At 44.4% G+C, this 26,085-nt stretch overlaps 1 protein-coding gene across 3 annotated transcripts in view; it reads right to left on the bottom strand.

The window, feature by feature from the left end:
- syde2 (synapse defective 1, Rho GTPase, homolog 2 (C. elegans)) overlaps positions 1 to 26,085 on the bottom strand; it is a 96,180-nt gene that overhangs the window by 55,162 nt on the left and 14,933 nt on the right. For 2 of the 3 annotated variants that reach the window (XM_046300246.1, XM_046300248.1), the window contains exons 2-3: positions 20,051 to 20,791; positions 1,228 to 2,420 (exon numbers count right to left, since the gene is read on the bottom strand). In XM_046300246.1, the coding sequence (XP_046156202.1) occupies positions 1,228 to 2,420; positions 20,051 to 20,791 (1,934 nt within the window). The remainder of the gene's footprint in view (positions 1 to 1,227; positions 2,421 to 20,050; positions 20,792 to 26,085) is intronic. The other variant, XM_046300247.1, reaches the window with a different exon arrangement.

The raw sequence follows: 26,085 nt of genomic DNA, 5'->3' as shown, positions 1-26,085 counted from the left end.
ACTGGTCACCCATGGGAATCAAACCCACAACCCTGGCATTGCAAGCCTCATGCTCTACCAACTGAACCACACAGGACTATATCAGACAGATACATTTTCTGAAAGGGCATCTGTCTCTTACAAATACAAAAACACGCCTTACAGCAACCCCACACACATAACTCGCTTCTGGGACACCAATGAGAAGTTGTTTCAGAACAGCCACATTCATCCAGTACCTTAAAGACTTTACAGCCCCAAAGGCCATGCATTTATGGAGACACTGAAATGAGAGTAGTCTCCATCTAGGGATACACATAATTATTTCTAAAGACATGCTATGCTGTGTGTCTGGCTCTCTCTGCATGCCTCTGTGACACGTCCTATACATTCCTGTGTAATCTGATGTAGATCCCCCCCTAACCCCTCTCAAACGGGGCCCCTGGGGGACCCAGGTAAAGATGGCTCCAAACTGCATCTAGTGATAATCATCTCGCCTACACAAATTCTACCAAGTGTCTGAGTTATGTTTGTCTCTTGAATCAACAGAGAAAGGGAGAGAGAAATTGAGAAATAGAGAGAGGAGGGAGAGAGTGAGAGAGAGAGGGGGAGAGAGAGAGGGGGAGAGAGAGTGGAGAGAGAGAGAGAGAAATGGAGTACAAAGAAAACACAACTAATAAACGTACTTGGCCAGTGGCTAAAACCAATAGCACATTGGCCAGACCTTACCTCAGGCCACTTTTTTTCTTTGTACTCCTCCATTTGATAGATTAGCTGTGGAGAGGCCCGGAGAAAGTAATGGCGAAAGACCCAAGGAGGTTGCCCCCCCACCAAGGCGTAGCCTCTCAGCCCCCCCCCACCAAGGCGTAGCCTCTCAGGCCCCCCCCCCCCCCCTGGCTGTAGCCAGACAATTTTACTGCTGGGCGGAGGCTCGACTAATTAAAATAAACCAAAGCTGGAGTATCTCTCCTTTGAAGAAGAAGAGGAGTTGGAGGAGGTAGAGGGCATTATGTCTGATTTCAGCAAGTCTATCCAGTATGTTAAGTTAGCTAGTTTCAAGTATCATGCCAAACGAATCACTTTCACATGGTTTTCTGCAACATACAGCTAGTACTGTATAACTACAATAACTACATTTTTGAAGAATATGACATTTCATCAAATTCACACAAGTCTACCACCATAGAGATGAATCCGCTAAATCTGCCAAACAAACATTAAACATGAACTCTCATGAGCTGAACTCACCTGGCAGCCTCTCTTCTCAATTTCCGTGATGCACTTTTCGATGAGCAGGGGCACCATGAGTCCTGAGTTCTCTCTCTCCACAACCCTCCAGGCCTCCACCCCAAACATCTGTCGCTCCCGGTCCCCATCGTAGCCTCCGTCCAGGGAGTTCTGCCACTGCTCCATCAGGTTCAACTTCACGTAGATCAGGCCTCGTGGCTCCAGCTTCACGGCCAGCTGATGACTCCTGGTCACCCTGAAGAGAGCCGGTAGCACCACAGTGCCATGACAGCACACCCGGTTCTTCTTGGGTGTGGGGTCCCAGCTGAACACCACTAGCTTCAGGTGCTGGGCGTTCTCCAGCTCGATGTTGAAGGTGTGGTCCATGTCTAGGAAGGTGGTCCGACAGGTGAGCAGGGCAGTGCGTGCCTTGTTGACCGAGTCCACCTGGATGGCACAGTAGACGTCCCTGGAGTCGACACGTGGCGGCTTGAGGTCCTCGGCGCCGTAGAAGTGCAGGCTCATCAGGCCTGAGATGTACTGGGTGCACTTGGGCTGTTCTGTGAAGTCATAGTGGCGGAACGCGTCAATGTCTAGTTCTGTGCCGTGCAACTTGGAGCTGCCACCTCCTCCTGTTACTCCTCCTGCTCCTGTTCTCTCTCCTCCTCCAGTGGCTGGGTCTTTCTCCTTCCCCTTGCCTCCCTTGCCCTCTGAGGACCCGTGCTTCCCAGACTTGGCCACCAGTTCTGGGGAGTCCCCGTCACTGAGGTAGCCCCCCTTGCTAGCCGACATGGAGGTCCCGCTGCTCTTCTTCTTGCTGTAACTTTGCTGTGTCGACACACTGCTGTCCAAGTGATATCTCGAGATCACATTACGGCTGGCGGCCGCCCCCTGCCCGCCCCCTGGGGACAACCTGGGAGGAGCGGAGCCTGGTTCTGACCCACTATTGGTTTTGGGACACTGGGTCCTTGTCTCTGATTGGCTGCTCGCGCTGGCTCCGTTACCGCTGGTGTTGTTGTTGTTGCTAGGGATCCCTTTGACGCTGAGCTTGCGGCTGAGTTCCGGAAGCTTCTTCATCTTCATGGAGAGTTTCCTGACGGTGCGCGGGGACTTGATCTTGTCCGGGAATGACCAGTTGAGGGAGCTTCCCTTCTTAGCAGGGTTGGGGCTGGAGGGAGGCGAAAAGCCGGGGGTGGCCAGGTCAGGGCCTTCTGCTGCAGTGAGAACAACAAGGACAGACAGAGAGAGAGAGAGAGGGAGAGAGAGAGAGAGAGAGAGAGAGAGAGAGAGAGAGAGAGAGAGAGAGAGAGAGAGAGAGAGAGAGAGAGAGAGAGGGAGAGGGAGAGAGAGAGAGAGAGAGGGAGAGAGAGAGAGAGAGAGAGAGAGAGAGAGAGAGAGAGAGAGAGAGAGAGAGAGAGAGAGAGAGAGAGAGAGAGAGAGAGAGAGAGAGAGAGAGAGACCATGTTGAAACTCACAGAGGTCACCAGAGAAAATACACGAAGATAGACACAACACTCAACATTTAGATACTAAAGAAGGGCACTGGGAAGATTTGTTGAAGGCTAAACAAATCTAAATTGAGTTATGTATATGTCATACTTTTTAGACGGCTGACAGTTAGACAGGGGCTGACATGAGACTAATAAGGGACTAAATTAAATTGCTTTACACCATCAGCAACATCTTGCATTCCAGATCAGACCGTAACAAACTTCACCATTGAAAGAATAGGTCAGTTGTTAACTAAGAATGAACTCCTGTGATGTGGTTAACTAAATTAAATGCTAGGTCAATTCTAGATTACGCTAGATCTTATTAGCAAAGGTGTGAGCGAGCCAGGTCTCTGAAGCAAATTGTTACACAAAGAGGAATTAGACACTTCTGCTTCAGGGCTCAGGGCTAACGTTACTGAAGGAGAACCCATTACTAACACATCCATTCAATGGTATGCATCTACAAGTTGCCTAAATTACACTCAGGAATGTTAGAGCCTGGAGAGAAGCTCCTAACCAGTAGTCTTATGTCCAGACTGAGAGTCGAAAGCCTCTGAACCAGTAGCCTGGGGCCAGAGTGAGAGTCTAGTCGAAAGAAAGCCTATGAAGTGGGACTGAATTTGGGAGCTCCTTCTCAGAATCTTTCACCCAAGGCACTGTCCTTCAGTGGGCTCTGCCTGCTTCCATGATCCATCCATCCAGCCATACTCTGTTTCTACAACAACAACCCACCCCTCTTGCGTCAAACTATTCTATTAGTTTGTTTCAGTAGAAGTTTGTCAGGTTAAAGAAATCCATCTGGCCTGCCCCAGCAGCGAGCCAGCACCAGGTGCGGTGGACAGAGAGGACATGGACAGGACAGCCCTCACCCTCCAGCCTCAGGCTGGGCCAGCTACAGTTTAGCTGACTGAAGTGTCCCGCTGGTCCCCCGATGGGATTCTTGAGCCCGTTTCAATCAGAGAAGAGCACTTTTCCCTTTCCTAATAGGATTTCCTCTTTGGCTAACCTTTCCCTTTTTCTATCCTCTCCCCTTTTCACACATCACAGGGAAATACCATCAGCTTCAAGGGACAGAATGTCCAAAACATGTAACATGGCTGAGGTAACTCATTTATATATTGTACAGAACCAAAACCAGTCTGCATCACCACCATTTTAAGAGACTTTTATGATTTGGTGCACTGCAGTACTAGTAGTATCTACATTCATGGCCTTCCAAGACAATAAGTCAGTAACTAAGTACAACAAAAACTTGATTTAATTTCTTCAACATTCAGTTACTTTTTGAGCACAATTCTGTCACAGTTGAATATTTCAGCAATACGGCCAGAGAAGGTGTGGTATATGGCCAATATACCACGGCGAAGGGCTGTTCTTATGCACGACATAACGCTGAGTATATTGGCCATATATCACAAACCCCAGAGGAGCCTTATTGATATTATAAACTGGTTACCAATGTAATTAGATCAGTAAAACTAAAACTTTTGTCATACCCGTGGTATTCGGTCTGATATACCATGACTTTCAGCCAATCAGAATTCAGGGATAAAACCACACAGTTGAATATAAGACATTAAATCACTCCAAAACAGACTACAATGTGCTTATTCTCTCTTTACAGTTATCACTTGCGTATCATTTTCAGTTTTCTGTTTTCAAACTGCAAGTTCCTCCACACTGCTGAAACAAAGGAGTGATTCTGTTGGCTATTCATTGTGAAGAGAGCAAAGGAGAGGGAAAGGGGGAGAAGGAGAGTAAAAGAGAGGAAAGAGAAAGTAGAAGAAAGAGAGATAGAGGGAAAGAGAGTTAAAGAGTGAGAGGAAGAGAAAAAGAAAGCAAAGAGAGAGAGAACACAGAAGAGGGTAGCATGACCTGCCAACATCCCCTGCTCTATTTTCAGAGGGGCCTGCTGTGCTATTCTGGAGAGAGGGGTAAGAGGAAGGCAGGGAGGGGGTAGAGGCGGTGTCGGAGGGTGTAGCGAGGGGGTAAGAGGAAGGCAGGGAGGGGGTAGAGGCGGTGTCGGAGGGTGTAGCGAGGGGGTAAGAGGAAGGCAGGGAGGGGGTAGAGGAGGTGTCGGAGGGTGTAGCGAGGGGGTAACAGGAAGGCAGGGAGGGGGTAGAGGCGGTGTCGGAGGGTGTAGCAAGGGGGTAAGAGGAAGGCAGGGAGGGGGTAGAGGCGGTGTCGGAGGGTGTAGCTAGGGGGTAAGAGGAAGGCAGGGAGGGGGTAGAGGCGGTGTCGGAGGGTGTAGCAAGGGGGTAAGAGGAAGGCAGGGAGGGGGTAGAGGAGGTGTCGGAGGGTGTAGCAAGGGGGTAAGAGGGAGGCAGGGAGGGGGTAGAGGAGGTGTCGGAGGGTGTAGCAAGGGGGTAAGAGGAAGGCAGGGAGGGGGTAGAGGAGGTGTCGGAGGGTGTAGCGAGGGGGTAAGAGGGAGGCAGGGAGGGGGTAGAGGAGGTGTTGGAGGGTGTAGCGAGGGGGTAAGATGGAGGCAGCAGTAGGGCAGAGTAGGTTGCTGCATGCATGAAGAGGGGAAGAGAGAAGACGAGAGGGGGGGGGGAGAAGGGGGTATGGGGGGGACAAAGGCACTCCTTGTACTGCGAATCAGAGGCCTGGCCAGTGAAAGGGGGTGTTATCTGACATTCCATAATAAACCATGTTTAGCCTCCATTCCCTTTCCTTAGGCTGCTGAATATAAATCTCTGTTAGCTAGTGGTTCCTGACAATAACAAATACCAGCACACAGAGGGGGAAAGGGGGAGAGAGACGGACCAAAGGTGCAAAATACCTCTGGAAGAAGTGCCAAACAACATCTACGGTGGGTCCCAGATACTGAGGTTTAGGTTTGGCCAAACTCACATGCCTTCAGAAGGAACTGAAACCACTGGAACACATTTTGGACCAATCAACTTTCAAAATCTATGTTCAAATGTATTGTCTGATTTTATGTCCGTTTTCAGATGAGTACATGATGTGGAAATGTATTTGGCAATTATCCTAAATCTAATGGTATGAACAGAACCCTCATCCACAACAACAGCCAACTGAGTTAAATCTGGTGGATATAACATTTACCAAGTAGAATAACATTACCTTTAAAACAAATCCAATGACTACTGTGCTGTTCTCCATAGTTCCCTATTCTGTAGCCATTTACCCTGTGGCAACATCTACAGCAACGTCAGAGAGAAAGAGAGGGACAGACACTCGACACCCTCTACCTGAGGATCAGGGGAACTGTTTGATACTTAACCCCCGGGGGGATGTTCATAGGGTCAAAGGGCAAAGGGTAGCATTCCGCACGTTGGAACCGGAGCTGGGTGACCAGTGTCGCCCCCATACACCCCCCTCTCCCTTATGACCCCCAAGGCCCACCCCGGGCAGACTGTCACTGACACCCCTCTAACAAAGAAAAGGAATTTATGGCCCTTGATTGCATTTTAAAAAGTTCTGGGCCCAGACAGGTGCTAAGCGAGAGAGCAGTGTGTGTGTGTGGAAGGAGTGTGTGTATGTGTGTCTGTGTGTGTGTGTATATGTGTGGGCATAAAGAGAGACTGTGTGTGTGGGGGGGGGGGGGGGCATAGTATGTGTGAATGCGGCAGTGTGAGAAAGTTACTGTGTTCTGTAACAGTAACTGTGCGTGTATGAGTGTACATCCTCTGACAGAAGGTGATAGGAGACAAAGTGGATGTCCTTAATTACCCCTAGGCAATTCCACAGTAACAGAGACTCATTTACTTGAAGAACAATGCAGATGAAAAGTTTGATAACAGAATGATGGTCTGTGCTGTTTGTGCTGTCATTCTATTACCAAACCTTGCATCTGCACTTTTCTTCAAGTAAATCTGTTTTTGCACCATTTTCTGTGGAAATTGTTAAAGCTGCCCGACCAAATTCACATAGAAATGTTCCCATTCTTAAATTTCATTTTAGCAACTTTTACTTTCGGTTTGGTACACCAGCTTCAAACAGCTGAAAATACATATTTTTGTTATTGAAATTATATTTCACAGCGGTTTAGATGGTACAATCATTTTTTACACTTGCTTGTTTTGTCACATAAACTGAAATTAGGTAAACTATTAACATTTTTCAACCATGAAATAATAATAATAATAATATATGCCATTTAGCAGACGCTTTTATCCAAAGCGACTTACAGTCGTGTGTGCATACATTCTACATATGGGTGGTCCCGGGGATCGAACCCACTACCCTGGCGTTACAAGCGCCATGCTCTACCAACTGAGCTACAGAAGGACCATAGAGGAACGATTTCTGCATATTGCAGTCCTTGTGCATAGAGTTGTATGGTTTGTTTAAAGTTATACTTCGGGATTTTGGCAAGGAAGCCCTTTATCTACTTCCCCCAAATCAGATGAACTCATGGATTAGCAACATGCATGCCCCGGCCACCTAAAGATCTGTCTTTTCCAACAATCTATTTCCTGTGTTTGAGTGGTCCAAAATCCCTTGTCGCTTAAATCTCGCTGGATTGATTGCTTTCATTTTGCTCCTGAGACTCTCACACTCTTGCTTGTGCCTGTTGTTATTCCCGATAACGTTACAACCGCGTAAATGTTTTGAATTCCCTGTCAAACACAACCCAGTAATGGCTGAAATGGGCTCAATGGAATACATCGTCTTTCCGTTGAATCTGTAAGAACACTAAAGCTTCGTCTGAGATTTAACGCCTCTTCGACACTTACATCACAAGAAAGAGAAGATACTTTTATTTCAATTTAATACAGTTGAAATGCTTACAAATTAGTTGCACTGAAATGAAAGCAACTTCTGAAAATGAACACTGATTATAGTGATAGTATGTCTGATTTTGCAAACAATGTAAAGTATGTATAGATATGTAATCTAGAGCCAAGCGTGTTGACTTGTTATCTGAGGGTATCCTGCTATTGACACATTTGTTGAATAATGCAACAGAATTTGACAACAACAGTAATTAATAAGGTAGTCTAGACAGTGCAGATAGGCTAGACCAATCAATCAATTAAATGTATTTATAAAGCCCTTTTTACATCAGTCGATGTCACAGTGATATACAGAAACCCAGCCTAAACCCCAAACAGCAAGCAATGCAGACAGCACATTGTCGGTGTTGCAACCCTGTTCCACCCCTTTATGTTAATGTATTAATACATGCAAATACACCCCGTGTATTTATGCAAATGCTGCACATATAACTTTATTTTAACACAAAATATATATTAAAAAATACCTGATAGCATTAGAAAATGTAAATATGAGTACATTCTATGAAGAAAAAGTGATATTTGACATTATATTGAATACCTGAATTCCCAACAAAATTCCTGAACTTCATTTATTATTTGTCCATGCCAGTAAAATGTTGAATAAGCTATAATTCTGTCAATATCTGATGGATTTAGTTTTTTATTTAACCTTTATTTAACTAGGCAAGTCAGTTAAGAACAAATTCTTATTTGCAATGACGGCCTAGGAAAAGTGGGTTAACTATCTTGTTCAGGGACAGAACGACAGACAGTATCTTCATATATTGTCCAACTGTTGCATTTATTACAATTGTTTTGAAAACATCTTAACAATTTTGATGACTGTTGCTACATGGATACTATTTCTATGTCTCTGTATCCAGTTTGAAAGAAGTTAGAGGTAGTTTTGCGAGCCAATGCTAACTGCGCTAATGCTAGCTCGCAATTGCGAGTTAGCTACTTCCTTCAAACTGCACGCAGAGACATAAAAATGGTATCCACGGATTAATCTGACTCTGGGGAAGTAGATAATGGCTTTCATTGCCAAAATCCAAAAATATCCCTTTAACTTTGCAATCATTGTTTTTTTGGGGGCATACATTTTAAAGTGAAAAACTGCCCTCTCCCTTGCAAACTCACACACTCATTATAAACACAAACAGAGAAGGAAAGAGAGTTCTCTAGTGCACTGTTCTCTGGCACCCTATTCTCTAGTGCACTGCTTTTGACCAGGGCCCATAGGACTCTGATCAAAGTAGTGCACTGTATAGGGAATAGGCTGCAATTTGGGCCACAGACAGAGACACTGTATTGGTGGTTCTCCTCTCCTTGGGGCCTAAATCATTCAGTGCTGGAATCCTTTCAGAGGCAGCCACGGGAGGTGTTTCATTACAATGGTGACCAAATATAGTATACGTCCCCTATTCCCTACAGTGCACTACTTTTGACCAGTACCCTATGGGGTTTATAGTGTACTAAATAGGAAACAGGGTGCCATTTGGGATGCATCCATAGCCAGGCATGGCAGGCAGGCCCTATGCTTTCTATACTCCCAATAGCACAACAACATGGCTACCTGCCAACGCAGCTTGTCTTGCTCTCTATGTAGACTAAGGCTACTGCCACAGGCATTCCAACTCAGCCCATAGATCCTCTGTATCTCCAACAACAGTTTGTGTGTGTGTGTGTGTGTGTGTGTGTGTGTGTGTGTGTGTGTGTGTGTGTGTGTGTGTGTGTGTGTGTGTGTGTGTGTGTGTGTGTGTGTGTGTGTGTGTGTGTGTGTGTGTGTATTTTCACTCTTGTGATCCCCAGAGTCAAAATTAATGAAGTGATCCTTCCAGCGCTTCACTTTCGCAGGCTGATCCGATCCAAACAACCATAAAAATAGCTCTGACCACATTTGACCCCAACGGCCCAACTTCCAGATTTCCTGTCCAGGCGCTATGGGAACACACACCTGCCTCTACATGCTTTCTATAGTCCATCCGTCATTATCCTCCATACAAACACAGCATTCAGCCAGACAAAGGAGCAGTCAATGACAGCCCTATGAGGAGTCTAGGGTGTATCCGGTTAGGAAAAGAACCAACCAACCAGCCGGACAGACAGACAGAGATAGAAGGTCTAGTGTTGGACTGAGTCATTCTAATCTAATGTGCATAAATTAATTATTATTCAACAGACACTCTTATTATTCAAAGCCAGTAACAAAGTGTTATCCATTTTTAGCCACTTGTCATAAAGTAGCCCTCTGTGCTAGCGGGTTTGGCTCGTAGTGAAGAGGGGATTGAGACTTTATAAAGGAGAAGAGGAGGAGGGTGATAGAATGTAGGCATCACAAAAACCTGAAAAAGGAGTAGGACACTATAGTTCCCCTCTCCATTCTACTATCCCCCTTTTATTCTAATCTAGGGCCTTCTTTTACAGGCTGCATGTGGACAATATGGCATTACTGAAAGCAGTGACCATACTACCCCCATGTCTGTTCCTCCCTGTAGTCTGTGGAAAGCAGATTGAGTGACAGGTCTCAATTACTCCCTGTGGGGAGAGGGGTGAAACAATTCCATGACCAGTCAGTCAGTCACTCACTCACGACTAGAAGGCCAAATCACACAGCACAGCAGACATTTGTCCATTAAACTTAAGTTCTCAACCTTACCTCCCCTCCCAATAACCCCACCAACCAGCTAATAGTACACCCTGCTTAACCGTGTTGTCTTAAGGGTCAAAAATGACCCCACCACTATGTTTAACAGCAGAGAAAAACCTCTAAATCATCTTTTTTCAGCTTCAAATTTGATTACTTTTCCTAGAGTGACCCCAACATTAGAAAAAGTGAAACACTGCCTTTGTTCATATTTCCATGAAAGCTGTACACCACCAGGGTACAAAGATTGTCTTAGGGTCATTTTTGACATAGCAGTTATAAAATCACACACACACACACACACACACACACACACACACACACACACACACACACACACACACACACACACACACACACACACACACACACACACACACACACACACACACACACACACACACACACACACACACACACACACACACACACACACACACACACACACACACACTGAGATATTGAGATTATACGTGCTACTGATGAACTCAGACAAAACTACAACTTTGTTGTGCATGTGCAGCATCTCCCCTCCACGACCCCACACATGACTCAAGTTCACAGACAAAATTAACGAAATTTCAGACAAAATAAGCATTTCTGGAAAGCATTGTTAACTAATGGGGAATGCAGTCAGAGGCTATAAAGGTGCTGCAGATGACAGTCCCCCCAGCTCTCTACTAAGCTGAAGCCATGATTCTCAGTGCCCAACAGGTCGTTGATCGGATTTTTTCAGATGTCCAGGAGGAACAGGAGAACAATGATTTAGAAGAGGAGGAGGTATCGGAAGAAGAAGATGGGGAAGAATACAACCCAGAGCACGATGCATCATCTTCAGATGAAGAAGAAATCCCTCAAGCTGAAAGAGAGACATTTTTGTCAAAGAACAGCAAAATAACATGGTCCTTGTCACCATATGACAACCAGGGCAGGACGGCAGCACAAAAAGTCATAAGGATGACCTCATGACCCACAAGACATGCAGTTGCCCATGCCTAGGACATCACCTCCACATTCTACATGTTCATCACACCAGCCATAGAAAAAAATCATCCTGGAGATGACAAACTTGGTCGATTTTCCGTGTCACAATGCCACTGAAAGTCTTTCACACTTTCTCAAGAATGCTACGATTTGACAAGAGAGGTCTGGGAGAAGTGGGTGGAGCGTCTGCCGTACCTCTACGACCCTGAAATAACAGCGTTGAGCAACTAGTTCCATTCAGAGGTAAATGTTTATTTTTATATCTGTAATGTAAGTGATTTTCACTGTTCATTGTATTATGTATTACTTTAATATCATTGATTTATGTGATTGTTGTCTGTGACACTGATACTAATTACTGATAGTAAATCTCTTTTGTCAAAAGGTCGCTGTCCTTTCCGGTAGTATATGCTCAGCAAGCCAGCAAAGTATGGCATTAAGATATGTGTGGCCTGTGATGCACAATCCAGCTACGCTTGGAAGATGCAAGTCTACATTTGGAAGCCGACCAGTGGAGGCCCGGAGAAGAACCAGGGGATGCGGGTTGTGCTTGATGTGACAGATGGACTGAGGGGGCACGATGTCACGTGTGACAATTTCACCTCTTATGAACTCAGTCAGCATGAAGAGGAAGATCACCATGGTTGGCACAGTTAGAAAGAACAAGCCTGAGCTCCCCTCTGCACTCCTCGCAACAAGAGGGAGAGAGGCCTTCCCATCAAAGTTTGCCTTCACCCCCACCACCACTCTAGTTTCTTACCTTCCAAAGAGGAACAAGAATGTGGTCCTCCTGAGCACACTGCACAAAATGGCTGAGATCAGTGATCGTGAGGACAGGAAGCCAGCCATCATCCTGGACTACAACCACAACAAATGAGGCGTGGACAACATTGACAAGGTGATTGGGACTTACAGCTGCAGGAGGATGACTGCCCGCTGGCCCCTGGTCATCTTCAATAACATCATTGATGTGTCCTCATACAATGCCTTCGTGATATGGAACAAGATCATCCCTACCTGGTTGCCTGATAAGCGGAACAAGAGGAGGAGGTTCCTGGAGCAGCTGGGAAAGGCACTTGTAACCCCACACATTTAAAGAAGTGAGCGCCTCCCCCACACAGCAGCCTCTGCAGCGCTTGTGAAAGCTGTTCAGGGGGCTGAATCTTGTCCTGATCCACCTGAGGCTGCAGCTGGGGCAGGCAAGAGGAGGAGATGCCAATTCTGCCCCCCAAAGAAGGACTGTAAAACAAATACTATGTGCTGCACATGTGAGAAAATCTGCAAAGTCCATGCTCACACACTTGCACACTGTCCTACATGTGCTAATTAGAATTAACTAAACCTCTACTTAAAGAAAACAATTATGACAGGTGTGTTGTAATAAAAGCAAGTGGTGTCCACTGATTAAATTCAGTCTTTCTGCATTGTGAAGAGGGAAAACCCATATATTCACAAAGTTTCTGATGAAAGGCAGGTTGTTTCTTCATGTAAAATAGATTTGGGGTTTAAAATTCAATTAAGCTGATTTATTTTAGGGGTTTAGTGAAGGCGGGGCATTTTTGACCCTTAGGACAAGGGGAGTATACAGAATGTATAGGGTTAAGTCAGGGACATGTCTGATACATTGTCCTCCTGCAAACCCAAAACACGGCCTGTCACCCTGCCACTTCCTGCCGTGACAGCGTCTCGGCACTCAGCTCCTGTTACATCCCAAAGGATTATGGGAGTATTTTTACCACATTACAGAGACCTGGACACATACATCATCATTGTCATCATCATCATTATTATTATTATTATAGGGCTCACCACCGTTCACAACCACTGTGACTGACTGATGGATAAATAGGTAACGTCACCTCTCACTGGGGGCCTAGCTGGCACACACACAACGTAGTAACACACACAACGTAGTAACAAACACAACGTAGTAACACACACACAACGTAGTAACACACACAACGTAGTAACACACACAACGTAGTAACACACACAACGTAGTAACAGACACACAACGTAGTAACACACACAACGTAGTAACACACACAACGTAATAACACACACAACGTAGTAACACACACACAACGTAGTAACACACACAACGTAGTAACACACACAACGTAGTAACACACACAACGTAATAACACACACAACGTAGTAACACACACAAAACGTAGTAACACACACACAACGTAGTAACACACACACAATGTAGTAACACACACACAATGTAGTAACACACACAAAACGTAGTAACACACACAACGTAGTAACACACACACAACGTAGTAACACACACAACGTAGTAACACACACAACGTAGTAACACACACAACGTAGTAACACACACACAACGTAGTAACACACACAAAACGTAGTAACACACACACAACGTAGTAACACACACACAACGTAGTAACACACACAACGTAGTAACACACACATAACGTAGTAACACACACATAACGTAGTAACACACATAACGTAGTAACACACACAACGTAGTAACACACACACAACGTAGTAACACACACACAACGTAGTAACACACACACAACGTAGTAACACACACAACGTAGTAACACACACACAACGTAGTAACACACACACAACGTAGTAACACACACAAAACGTAGTAACACACACAACGTAGTAACACACACACAACGTAGTAACACACACAAAACGTAGTAACACACACAACGTAGTAACACACACACAACGTAGTAACACACACACAATGTAGTAACACACACAAAACGTAGTAACACACACAACGTAGTAACACACACACAACGTAGTAACACACACACAACGTAGTAACACACACACAATGTAGTAACACACACACAACGTAGTAACACACACAACGTAGTAACACACACACAACGTAGTAACACACACACAATGTAGTAACACACACAAAACGTAGTAACACACACAACGTAGTAACACACACACAACGTAGTAACACACACACAACGTAGTAACACACACACAACGTAGTAACACACACACAACGTAGTAACACACACAACGTAGTAACACACACACAACGTAGTAACACACACACAACGTAGTAACACACACACAATGTAGTAACACACACATAACGTAGTAACACACACAACGTAGTAACACACACACAACGTAGTAACACACACACAACGTAGTAACACACACACAACGTAGTAACACACACACAACGTAGTAACACACACAACGTAGTAACACACACAACGTAGTAACACACACACAACGTAGTAACACACACAATGTAGTAACACACACACTTTCTCTTTGAGGACACGTAATGTGGTAAGCTTCTTTTTTGTTGAGACACGGGTTGAAGTGTGGAGTGGCGTCGGCTAACCCACAGGAGCCGACCGCAAAGTCAACAACGAGCAGGGAGTTCCGGAGTGGAACACTGGAACACAAAACACTCACTGAACACTCCCCACCATGCACAACACAGAACACAGCAAGCAGCACATCTCCCAGATAACTAGGCGACCTACACTATCACAAGGACGCCACATTCCACACAACACAACAACATACTGACTCATTTATGACACAAGTTCCTGTAAATGCCTTGCTGTCTCAGTCACAGATCAATCACACAGAATTCACACACAGATCACAGAATAAGAACAGATTGATAAACCAACATAATAGTCATGCAACTTCTCTCTACACAGAGGAGTCTTTCTATGTGCTTTCCCCTTTCATCATTTAACCATGGAAGACTGTGGGAAATATCTGGAATTTCACACTGTACCATATCAAATGACAATTGCAGAAAATAGCTTAGTTTTAATTGGTTATAATCAGTGTCTGTAGCTATTCCAGCATTCATGTGCTGGAACACTGAGACCCCACTCAGGCCCTGGCCTAAGGCTAATCCTGATCCTGCATGTAAAGTCTTTCATGACTGAGACTTTGGCCACTCAGCATGTGATGTCACTGTGAGCCGGGGCTTTGTTGTTACCCATTGGGCGAGCTCTAGCTGTTGGCCGCTACCTGTCAATCACGCTTGTGTTATGTCACTCACTCTCACAAAAAACATTCAGAGAGAGAATGTCCCCTCAGAACACATTGTTTTGGAGGGAATGTTCCCAAGACAAGACTGGAGATGTAGGATGAAGGAGGTTCCAAAACATTTGCTGTTGTTCATTCAGACAAATGTAAAAAGTGTTTTAATACTTTTAAAACTTCTAACCAACTAGTATTACCAATATATATCTGGTAGTTTGCTCTTTTCACTAATACATTTAGTCAAAGTGAAGTGAGCAACACCAGTGCACATGTCAGGCTTGTTATGGCTTTCATAAAGAATTTCTGTTGCTATGGCTGCTGCCAATTATGCAGAAGGGATAAGTATATCCTTGCTATTCAGCTTCGCTTTGTGTTCAACAACCAGAAAGCTCTTTTGCGTGCCATAGAAGACAGTAGTTAAAAGTCATAATTGTGGGTTCACTTCAAGATTTGTCAAAATGTCCAAACAACCGTGTTGCCACATCAGAGCAGTCAAAAGAAGAAGTAAAAAATTTAAAAAATACAACGTACTAAGAGAGTTGTGTCGGGGCTGTCATCACAATATAGGGGGTACACCCTCTCTGCCCAGAGTGGGTGAAACGCACTTTGGTGATGAAATTTTAAGTCCTTATGTGAAGACAAGTATAATTTTTTATGTTCTGAATCGTTCAGTGGGTTTTTTCAATCTTCAAAAAAGAAGAGAGAGAGAGAGAGAAAATACGACAAGTCATGTCTCTAAATCGATATCCCTCTTACCTCTATATTGTTTTATGTCCTGAGGATTCAAGAAGAAAGATGAGCCTGTCAGGTAGCCATGTAGATTTAATTATTGTACAGAATCCAGCCTTACTGACGCAAAGCAATTTTCCAGATTTTTTTACCACTTTTGTCTCTTTCCTCCATTGATTTAGTCACACTAATTCTGGCCATGCTACAAGGGTAAAAACTTCAATACAGTTTGGACAGATTGTGATAGAGATAAGAAGTTGGTCAAAATATGCATTTTTGATTGGACACCCTACATAATAGTTAAAATCGTGTTGCGCAGTCTCAACACTGAAACACACACACACACACCAGGCCTCAAATTTCCCAGCAATGAAGCCTAAAAGAATTCATGTCTTGTGGCCAAAGTGGCTGTTGTGCCCTTGGGCTGAATATAATAATTCCTTTCCTTTCTCCCGGCTGCCAATCCCCATGCTCCGAAGCACCTCTCACACACATGGGTCTCTCAAACATCTCAATTCTTATTAGCCAATGCCCGTCACATGACCGGGTCCTTCTCACAGGCATCCCCACTCAGAAGTAGGTTACAAGTGAAGACACACCGGCGATGCAAAGGAGCGCATCCTTCTTATCCAAATCCGAGGCGCATTGAAGATGATGATGAACATTGAAGATGTTATTGTCCACATTTACTTTTCGTCAGCTAACAAGAAGAATAACGAACAGCAAAAGCACTAGTCTATGTCAATGTACAAACATTGACATATTCTATTGTTCAGCTTGTCCTTCTGTGCGAGAAAAAAATATTCTAAACATACTCTGGGACAGTTCTGGGACGCGATAGATCCCAAATGAATACAACCCCTGTACATAAAAAAACTTTTAAAAGCAATGAGGCTGATGCAACAGATCAGAAGGTTTAAGCTTAAAATGTTAAATATAAACTATTTCAACAGGACATCGACCGAAGCACACAGCCAAGACAATGCGGGAGCGGCTTCGGGACAAGACTCAAAAACTAGCATGGGTTGGTAATATGACTAGGATAGTGCCTTTGGCTGCTGGACAATGAAAGAAAGTTGACAACATGAAATAAATACTGGTTTCAATGACATATGAGGAAGTGGTTATAAAATAATCCCCTTAACATTCCTATGGTCAGAACATGGTAAAACATGCCTCATAAATTGGAGGAAAAAAACGGGACAGTAACAAATTCTAAAAGCCTGTTTTTGCTTCATCGTTATGGGGCATTGTGTGTAGATTGATGAGGAATCATTTTATAATATATTTTAGAATAAGGATGTAACGTAACAAAATGTGGAAAATGTCAAGGGGTCTGAATACTTTCCGAATGCACTGCATGTCGACAGAATCAAGCCTTTATTAAGAATGATCCTAGATTATATTTGCCAAACATAACTGGTGTTTAGCCTATATACACTGCTCAAAAAATAAAGAGAACACTTATACAACACAATGTAACTTCAAGTCAATCACACTTCTGTGAAATCAAACTGTCCACTTAGGAAGCAATACTGATTGACAATAAATTTCACATGCTGTTGTGCAAATGGAATAGACAACAGGTGGAAATTATAGGCAATTAGCAAGACATCCCCAATAAAGGAGTGGTTCTGCAGGTGGTGACCACAGACCACTTCTCAGTTCCTATGCTTCCTGGCTGATGTTTTGGTCAGTTTTGAATGCTGGCGGTGCTTTCACTCTAGTGGTAGCATGAGACGGAGTCTACAACCCACACAAGTGGCTCAGGTAGTGCAGCTCATCCAGGATGGCACATCCATGCGAGCTGTGGCAAGAAGGTTTGCTGTGTCTGTCAGCGTAGTGTCCAGAGCATGGAGGCGCTACCAGGAGACAGGCCAGTACATCAGGAGATGTAGGAGGGCAACAACCCAGCAGCAGGACCGCTACCTCCGCCTTTGTGCAAGGAGGAGCAGGAGGAGCACAGCCAGAGCCCTGCAAAATGACCTCCAGACTCCATGAGGGTGGTATGAGGACCCGACGTCCACAGGTGGGGGTTGTGCTTACAGCCCAACACCGTGCAGGATGTTTGGCATTTGCCAGAGAACACCAAGATTGGCAAATTCGCCACTGGCGCCCTGTGCTCTTCACAGATGAAAGCAGGTTCACACTGAGCACATGTGACAGACGTGACAGAGTCTGGAGACGCCGTTGAGAACGTTCTGCTGCGTACAACATCATCCAGCATGACTGGTTTGGCGGTGGGTCAGTCATGGTGTGGGGTAGCATTTCTTTGAGGGGCCGCACAGCCCTCCATGTGCTCGCCAGAGGTAGCCTGACTGCCATTAGGTACCGAGATGAGATCCTCAGACCCCTTGTGAGACCATATGCTGGTGCGGTTGGCCCTGGGTTCCTCCTAATGCAAGACAATGCTAGACCTCATGTGGCTGGAGTGTGTCAGCAGTTCCTGCAAGAGGAAGGCATTGATGCTATGGACTAGCCCGCCCGTTCCCCAGACCTGAATCCAATTGAGCACATCTGGGACATCAGGTCTTACTCCATCCACCAATGCCACGTTGCACCACAGACTGTCCAGGAGTTGGCGGTTGCTTTAGTCCAGGTCTGGGAGGAGATCCCTCAGGAGACCATCCGCCCAGGCGTTGTAGGGAGGTCATATAGGCATGTGGAGGCCACACTGTCACGCCTTGGTCATTGTATTTTGTGTTTTTGTTATATGTTTGGGTAGGCCAGGGTGTGACATGGGTTTATATGTTGTTTTTCGTATTGGGGTTTGTAGTATTTGGGATCGCGGCTGATTAGGGGTGTTGTATAGGCTTGGCTGCCTGAGGCGATTCTCAATCAGAGTCAGGTGATCCTTGTTGTCTCTGATTGGGAACCGTATTTAGGGAGCCATAGTTTCGCTTTGTATTTCGTGGGTGATTGTTCCTGTCTTTGTGTAGTATTCACCAGATAGGCTGTAATTAGTTTCATGTTCCGTTTGTTGTTTTCATCTTTATGTTATTTCATGTACCACATTTTCATTCATTAAAGTCATGAGTAACTAACACGCTGCATTTCGGTCCGACTCTCTTCTTTCAACAGACGAACGCCGTTACACACACACACTACTGAGCCTCATTTTGACTTGTTTTAAGGACATTACATCAAAGTTGGATCAGCCTGTAGTGTGGTTTTCCACTTTAATTTTGAGTATGACTCCAAATCCAGACCTCTATGGATTGATCAATTTGATTTCCATTGATAATGTTTGTGTGATTTTGTTGTCAGCACATTCAACTATGTAAAGAAAAAAGTATTTAATAAGAATATCTCTTTCATTCAGATCTAGGATGTGTTATTTTCGTGTTCCCTTTATTTTTTGAGCAGTGTATATACAGTACATGTAATTAAAAGTCTCATTAAAGTGTGGCTACATTTTCTGGCGCCTCCCTCATGTCAGCATCGGTCTGCTGCTGACATGAGGGGGACACACTTTAGATGTACTGTAGGCTAATTATTTATGTACATTTACATAGACATATGTTTTTTTTTAAAGAATGGCTACTGTTTTTCTGTTTTCAAAGCAATTTAATTGGCTATTTTGGTTAATGGCCTTGGTGCCCTAGCAGATGGCCTTGGTGCCCTAGCAGATGGCCTTGGTGCCCTGGTAGATTACCACTAAAATCACAAAATTCCAGGCCTGCCACCCACCCACACATACCCAGTGTATTTTGAATGCTTTCAGACATTGCGATTAATCGCAATAAATAAACAAATTGTGCACTGAAATTACAAAAAGTGAACTTCAGTAAATTGGTTAACTCGGACAGCCCTGGTCTACAGCGTTGCTTAATCCCGGGAATGAGCTTCAGTCACAAAGAAAAAATTATTTATTCCCTTCAGGAATGCCAACTAATTCCACCTGGCTAACTAATGTGGGTGGGTTTAGCTAACCTAATGACTGACACCACTATGTAGAGATATGATTAGAGAGAGGAGAGGTATGTGTGTGTGCGTGGTGTCTCAAGACTGATTGAAAGACTGATTGACTGAGAGACAGACAGACAGCCACCGGCACTAAGTTGAGGAAAGGAAAGAGGTGAGTACAGAGAAAGAGCAGAAAGGGATAGTAAAAGAAAAGAAAAGGAGAGAGTGAGTGAGAGTAGATTAGAAAGAGTGTAAGACTAGGAGGAGGGAGATGGATAGATGTAGTTCTAGAGGTTATTTACCTGCAGCTGTGGCTCTGCTGGAACTGGCTGGCCCCTCCTCCTGAGGTTTGCATGTGTGCAGCATCTGTCTGTGCAGCTGTACCGACGGCTCCATGGAATGTACAGCATTCCCCTGCTGACTCCCCTCTCCACCTCCACCTCCGCCACCCAGGCTCTCCCCCACACCCTCCAGGTCAGGGCTGCAGCCTTCCAGGGTCCGCCCGGCCACCCCTTCCCGGCTGGGCCTCCTCTGGATCTGGGGGGCTTGGGGCTCCTGGGGCCGTGTAGGGACCACCAGTCTGACCTGGGGGATGGCAGTGGGTCTGTAAATGTGAGGTAGCTCGGGTTCTTCATCCTCGGGGATGGGGTTGTACCAGATCTCCCCCTCGTCATCCGCATCATTCTCCTCGGCCGGGTCCACACACCTGGGCTGGGGTCCAACGCGGGCGTGGCACATGCTCACCTGGGGTAGGTGCAGGCGGAGGGGCCGGGAGGGCGGCGGTCCGGGGGGTTTTAGGTACTCCGGGGAGGGGCTAGGAGGGGGTCGGGGTGTATGTCCATGTCCATTGTCCTCCTCTGCTCCCAGAATGCACTGGGAGTCATCCTGGGTGGTGTGATGCGGCCTCCCAGAGCTCTGCTGGAGCCAGTTGCGTTTCTTGGAAACGGTGATGGTGTTGAGTGGGGGTCTCCATAATGACAGCTCGCTGGCCTTGCCCTCGCCAACCTCGTGCCTGTCGGAGGAGTGGACATTCTCTATCAGAGCTGCAGGAGAGAGAGTGAGAGAAAGAGAGACGTGTCAGACTGCAGAGCAGGAGAGACTGAGGCTGTATCTGAAATGGCATCCTATTATCTGGTCAAAAGTAAAGCACTACTATGTAGGGAATAGGGTGCCATTTTGGATGCATTCTTGTACTGATATCTCACTGCCACCATCTGCTCACCTGTATCCCTTCATACAGGAGTCTTAAGACACAAAGAGATATTCTGGCAACTATCACCATGGAAACAGTGTGGGATGTTTTATAACCTGTTGAATCATAGCTTCCCACTTGTAGCCTCCCCCCAACATTTGATTACCTGATTATATTTGCCTTGTGAGGATAACGTTGTGCCTTTGTTACTTTAAATGAAAACATCTGTATCATGAAACCATAGGTGACTTACCAACAGTGACTTACCCGGCCTTGGAATGGAGAAATGTGTAGGGACTTTCCCCTCTCTTCTCACGCTCACATACAACCACACACGCTACTCAAAATCCAAACACATCATATTTCACCTCTGATAGACAGAATGAGAAATGTGTTTTTTGGTATTTTTCTCCACTGCTGGTTCTGCTATATTTTGACTAAGACACAAACCGTCATTACTACGTGGCAGGCCATGCAGGCCCCTTGTAACACAAACCGTCATTACTACGTGGCAGGCCATGCAGGCCCCTTGTAACACAAACGCCTCGCAACACTGGCACATCTCTTCCAATGACTTCCCATCCCTGGAATGTCAGCTTGGGGAATGTGCGAGCTCAGACCTAACGGAAAATCACACACAGAGAGAGACGGGATAGAGTCAGAGCTCCCATAAACAGAGCGGGGGAAAAATCTGAAAAATCACAGCCATCGTGACAGCAGTGAAAATAGAGGTGCCAGGGATCAGGAGGACGAGAAGGAAGGTGAGGAGGATGGGATGAAGGGATGAGGCAAATGGGATGGAGGGTGAGGAGGATGGTTTGGTCAGTTGACATAAGTCAAACCAGCGCCGATATGAGCATCAATAGGGGCAGATAAAAAATGTGGTGATGAGGCAGCTTCTGGCTTGACATTTTTCAAAGGGTTCAGAAAGTACCATCCCCATTCAACGCAACAAGAGATGTCTCTGTGTGTCTGTACAGTTCGCAGCTCTGTGTGTACAGTTTACCTATCAGATAATAAAAAGAGAAGCCAAATCTCTTACAAATCGCAAAGCAAGTAACCCTGCAAATCATGCAAAGATTGTTTGTCTGACAGGTCTTGTTTTTCCGCAGGCAGTGTTGACAAGCCACGGGCTGATGAGCAGATGCTGCCTGCTGGGAAAGAGAGAGGGAAACAGACAGGCTGGATCTGAGTGATGAGGGCTGGGTCCTGTTGCAACACGCATCGCATGGCAGTCTTCTCTCTGTAAAGACTGTTTTGATACGTGCATTCTCCTCTCAGCCCAGACGAGCCCCTCCACAGTAGACGCTAATGACAAGTTCTCTTTGCCTTAAGGAAACAGATTTCCTGAAAGCTGCGCTACAACCACCAAATTACAGACTGGATACCGAGAATGTTTTCACTTATAAAACAACATACATAGGGTCCAGAGTTGGGTGTTGGTGTGTGTGTGTGCGTGCGTGTGTGTGTGTGTGTGTGCAGGGTTGAAGAAGTGTACTATTAAAAAGTACCAGCGTGTCAGAATAAATTGTTTATTTTTAACCAGTGCAATCGAATTAGTGGAACACGGCCTGTAAAGTTGCGTAAGGAAGCTATTCCGAGTTCACTAGATTGAAACTAAGTTTCTTTTTTGCTTGGCCACTTTAAACAATGCTACCTAATATAATGTTTACATACCCTACATTATTCATCTCATATGTATATGTGTATACTGTACTCTATATAATCTACTGCATCTTTATATAATACATGTATCACTAGCCACTTTAACTATGCCACTTTGTTTACATACTCATCTCATATGTATATACTGCACTCAATACCATCTACTGCATCTTGCCTATGCCGCTCTGTACCATCACTCACTCATATATCTTTATGTACATATTCTTTATCCCCTTACACTTGTGTCTATAAGGTAGTAGTTTTGGAATTGTTAGCTAGATTACTTGTTGGTTATTACTGCATTGTCGGAACTAGAAGCACAAGCATTTCGCTACACTCGCATTAACATCTGCTAACCATGTGTATGTGACAAATAAAATTTGATTTGGCTGATTTTATTGACATGGGCCCTAAAGGCACAGTGTGTGTGTGTGTGTGTGTGTGTGTGTGTGTGTGTGTGTGTGTGTGTGTGTGTGTGTGTGTGTGTGTGTGTGTGTGTGTGTGTGTGCACATGAGCTTTTTACCTCATTTAAAGAGCTCTGTGATATTGATAAAATTAAGCCTGGCAGTGGTATTCAAACTTTTTCAGTGAGTAAGACATTTTTTCAGACAATTTCATGAGACCCCATTTTTTCCCCCAAACATTTTCTGTGACCCCACCTCACCCCAAATCTAATGGCACAACCTTAAAATCGGTACATTTAGATTTTTACATCAACAAATAACCTTCAATCCATTGTAGTTTAATGTCTTATCAAAATGAAAACATGTATAAATACATTTACTCATTAAAACTGTATGTTTCAAATTATCATTCTCAAAAAATGGTGTATATTATCCCATTCAATAATCTGTAGTCTTAATTTATTGTACATTATTATAATTTTTTAGGGACGACCTCAAAGCAGTTCCTGTTTTTCCGCATTCGGCTAACTAGCTAATGCAGCTATTATGATGTAACTAAGGAGAATGCAGAAATAATTTAGTTTAGTTTGCTACCTACTCGCATTGTTGAATAGTTTGCATTGCTAATGGCTACTGTGATGTTTACGGTAAATTGGAGCTGCAGAGCAAGAATGCCACGTTGCCAGCCTCAACGAAATGTAAGGAAGACAAGAATGTCATGTATATTGAAACAGTTGATGTACATATTATGTCAATTGAAATCTTGTCGTAGTGCCTCTGCTTAAACTTTCGTCAATGAGAATAGGCTCTTAGCATGGGGATGGCATGTTAGCATTAGTGCTAGCCTTAGCTCAAGTTGAATTAGAGGCTGCTGTCGTATAGCCTAGCGTGAGTTGAGCTGGTCACTGCAGAACCGTCTCCTTTAAGGGGTCTTCCATAACAGAGGTAGCGTGTTCCCACATGTAGGACATTCCAGACCACAGCTCCTCTAGATAGACAGTTTTCTCTTCAACACCTCTCACACCTTCATCATGCATGGCACGGCACCGCCTTCCTCCATCACCCCTCCATCCATGTCCTACTATCACTCTACCATTACATTCAAACTGTAAACGCATATTGAATTCATATCAATGCCCTGAAAACAAAAAAAGACTATTGATGTAGGTCACAACCTTTGCCATGGAGCCTCAAGCAGTGGAAAGAACCAACTGAAAAATAACTTGTGCGGGTTCTAGAACACTCAGTAAACTGTAGGGATTAATATTCTTCAAAAAATCACCCAAAATTTCAATACCGGGAATAATTTTATTTATCCACATTGTCCCGGGAAATACCGCGAAAATCTGAAGTCCATTTAAAGTGTTTAAAACCAAGATTCTGTATGGTCACTATGCCAGGATTCTCCCCAAATAAGAGGGGTGCTGTGCCACTATGTAAATATTTCAGAGCAAAATAAACTGATATTTAATAATGATAGAGTAACTGTCTTTGATCGCCAATGACACTGTTGTGAATTGCGAAACAGACAATTCATCAATTTTGAACGTTAAGTTCCTCAATTCAGTGCATTTCAGCAGTAGGCTATCCAGACACAGAGCGCGCTCAAGATGCAGAGCGTCCCTCGAATATAGCGTTGTCGAATCATACACATTTTGTAACGGCAGTAACAAAAGTCAAATGACCAAAGTTGCTAAATTTGCTAAATAACTTCCATCAAAGAATGGCAGAATATCTCCTATATTTGGCCAAATCGGGTTGATGGTTAAACATATGCAGACCAGTTTAAATAGTGGAAATAGTTTAAATATCAAGGTATTTTAAACTGTTTAAAAAATATCCATATCTACTCTCATACCGTTTATCGATCACATATTCTCTACCGAAGCTCTCATATGGGCAGCAAGTACGAGACAGCGCAGAGAAGCGGGGGAAATGTTATATCGCTATTTTGACATGCATTGGCAAGAGACATGCTTTGATAATGCAACCTATTGATTACAGAATAAAAATGAGGAATTGTCATGCACGACAGGATTTTGGGTTTCATTGGAATTGGGACTGGATAGGAAAATAGCCTAGGCTTTAGGACAGGAAAATATAGAATTTTCCCTCATGCCTCTATGAATTGTTAACAGACTTCATTGTCTGTGACAGAGATGCCTATGTAGTGAACTCTGCATAGGCTTATCAAATGTGTGACTGTCTGCAGTCACAATAGCATCTCAAAGAGGCATACGTTATTTTATAGGCTATATGGTTTCTGGTAGGGTTTATTCACTGCATTCAGGTCACGTGTGCAGTCCGGCAGTGTCAATTATGCATGTACTTTGAATTTATGCCGATTTTGTATGAAGTAAATACTCTAGGCTAAAGGCTACCATGCGACAGCCTATTTGGATAATGTGCTATTTAGAGAAAAGCGATAATCGGCCGAGCCAAAATATTGGGTCCTTCTTTATCGGCTTTGCGGACAGTCCCTCTCCATAGCAAAACTGCTGCTAGGCCAGCCGCAATTTACCGCCTGAGCCACGAGCACTGCACAATGCGGAGAAATGTCTAACTGGGAAAATCAGCAGCAGCAAGATAAATCATTCTCCTACAGAAAGTTGCAGTATTTGGAAATGCATGAATTGACACAGTGGCTAAAATCTAACTCCTGTTGCAGATATTAATTTAGTTAATTCACTAATAATAAGGCTTGTGTTGACGTGCCTGCACATGCATGCAATATGCTAGGTAGCTAGCTAAGCAGATAGCTATGTGACCTGTTAGCACAGATTACGATAACTAACCCTTTCATCTGTGGCGTTAGATAGCTGTCTATAGCTACTATGCTGGCTAGATAAACGTGCTAATATATCAGATAGGAGCTAATAGCCAACATAGTTAGCTAAAGTTAGTGGGTTATCATTTTGAACATGCACCATTTCCGGCAAGGAGCCATCTGATTTGCGGTGTAATGTTAGCTATTTACTGGTGTGCTGACCTGACCAACCACAATCGTATCAGTAAATTGACAGTTAATAGTTGGATTAGATGATTGTCATAATAGAGAAATAAAGAACTGTTTTA

Source organism: Oncorhynchus gorbuscha, linkage group LG15 (genome assembly GCF_021184085.1).
Source record: "Oncorhynchus gorbuscha isolate QuinsamMale2020 ecotype Even-year linkage group LG15, OgorEven_v1.0, whole genome shotgun sequence".
Classification (NCBI taxonomy): domain Eukaryota; kingdom Metazoa; phylum Chordata; class Actinopteri; order Salmoniformes; family Salmonidae; genus Oncorhynchus; species Oncorhynchus gorbuscha.
The sequence above is the reverse complement of the archived record's forward strand: the minus strand, read 5'-3'. Positions and strand labels throughout refer to the sequence as shown.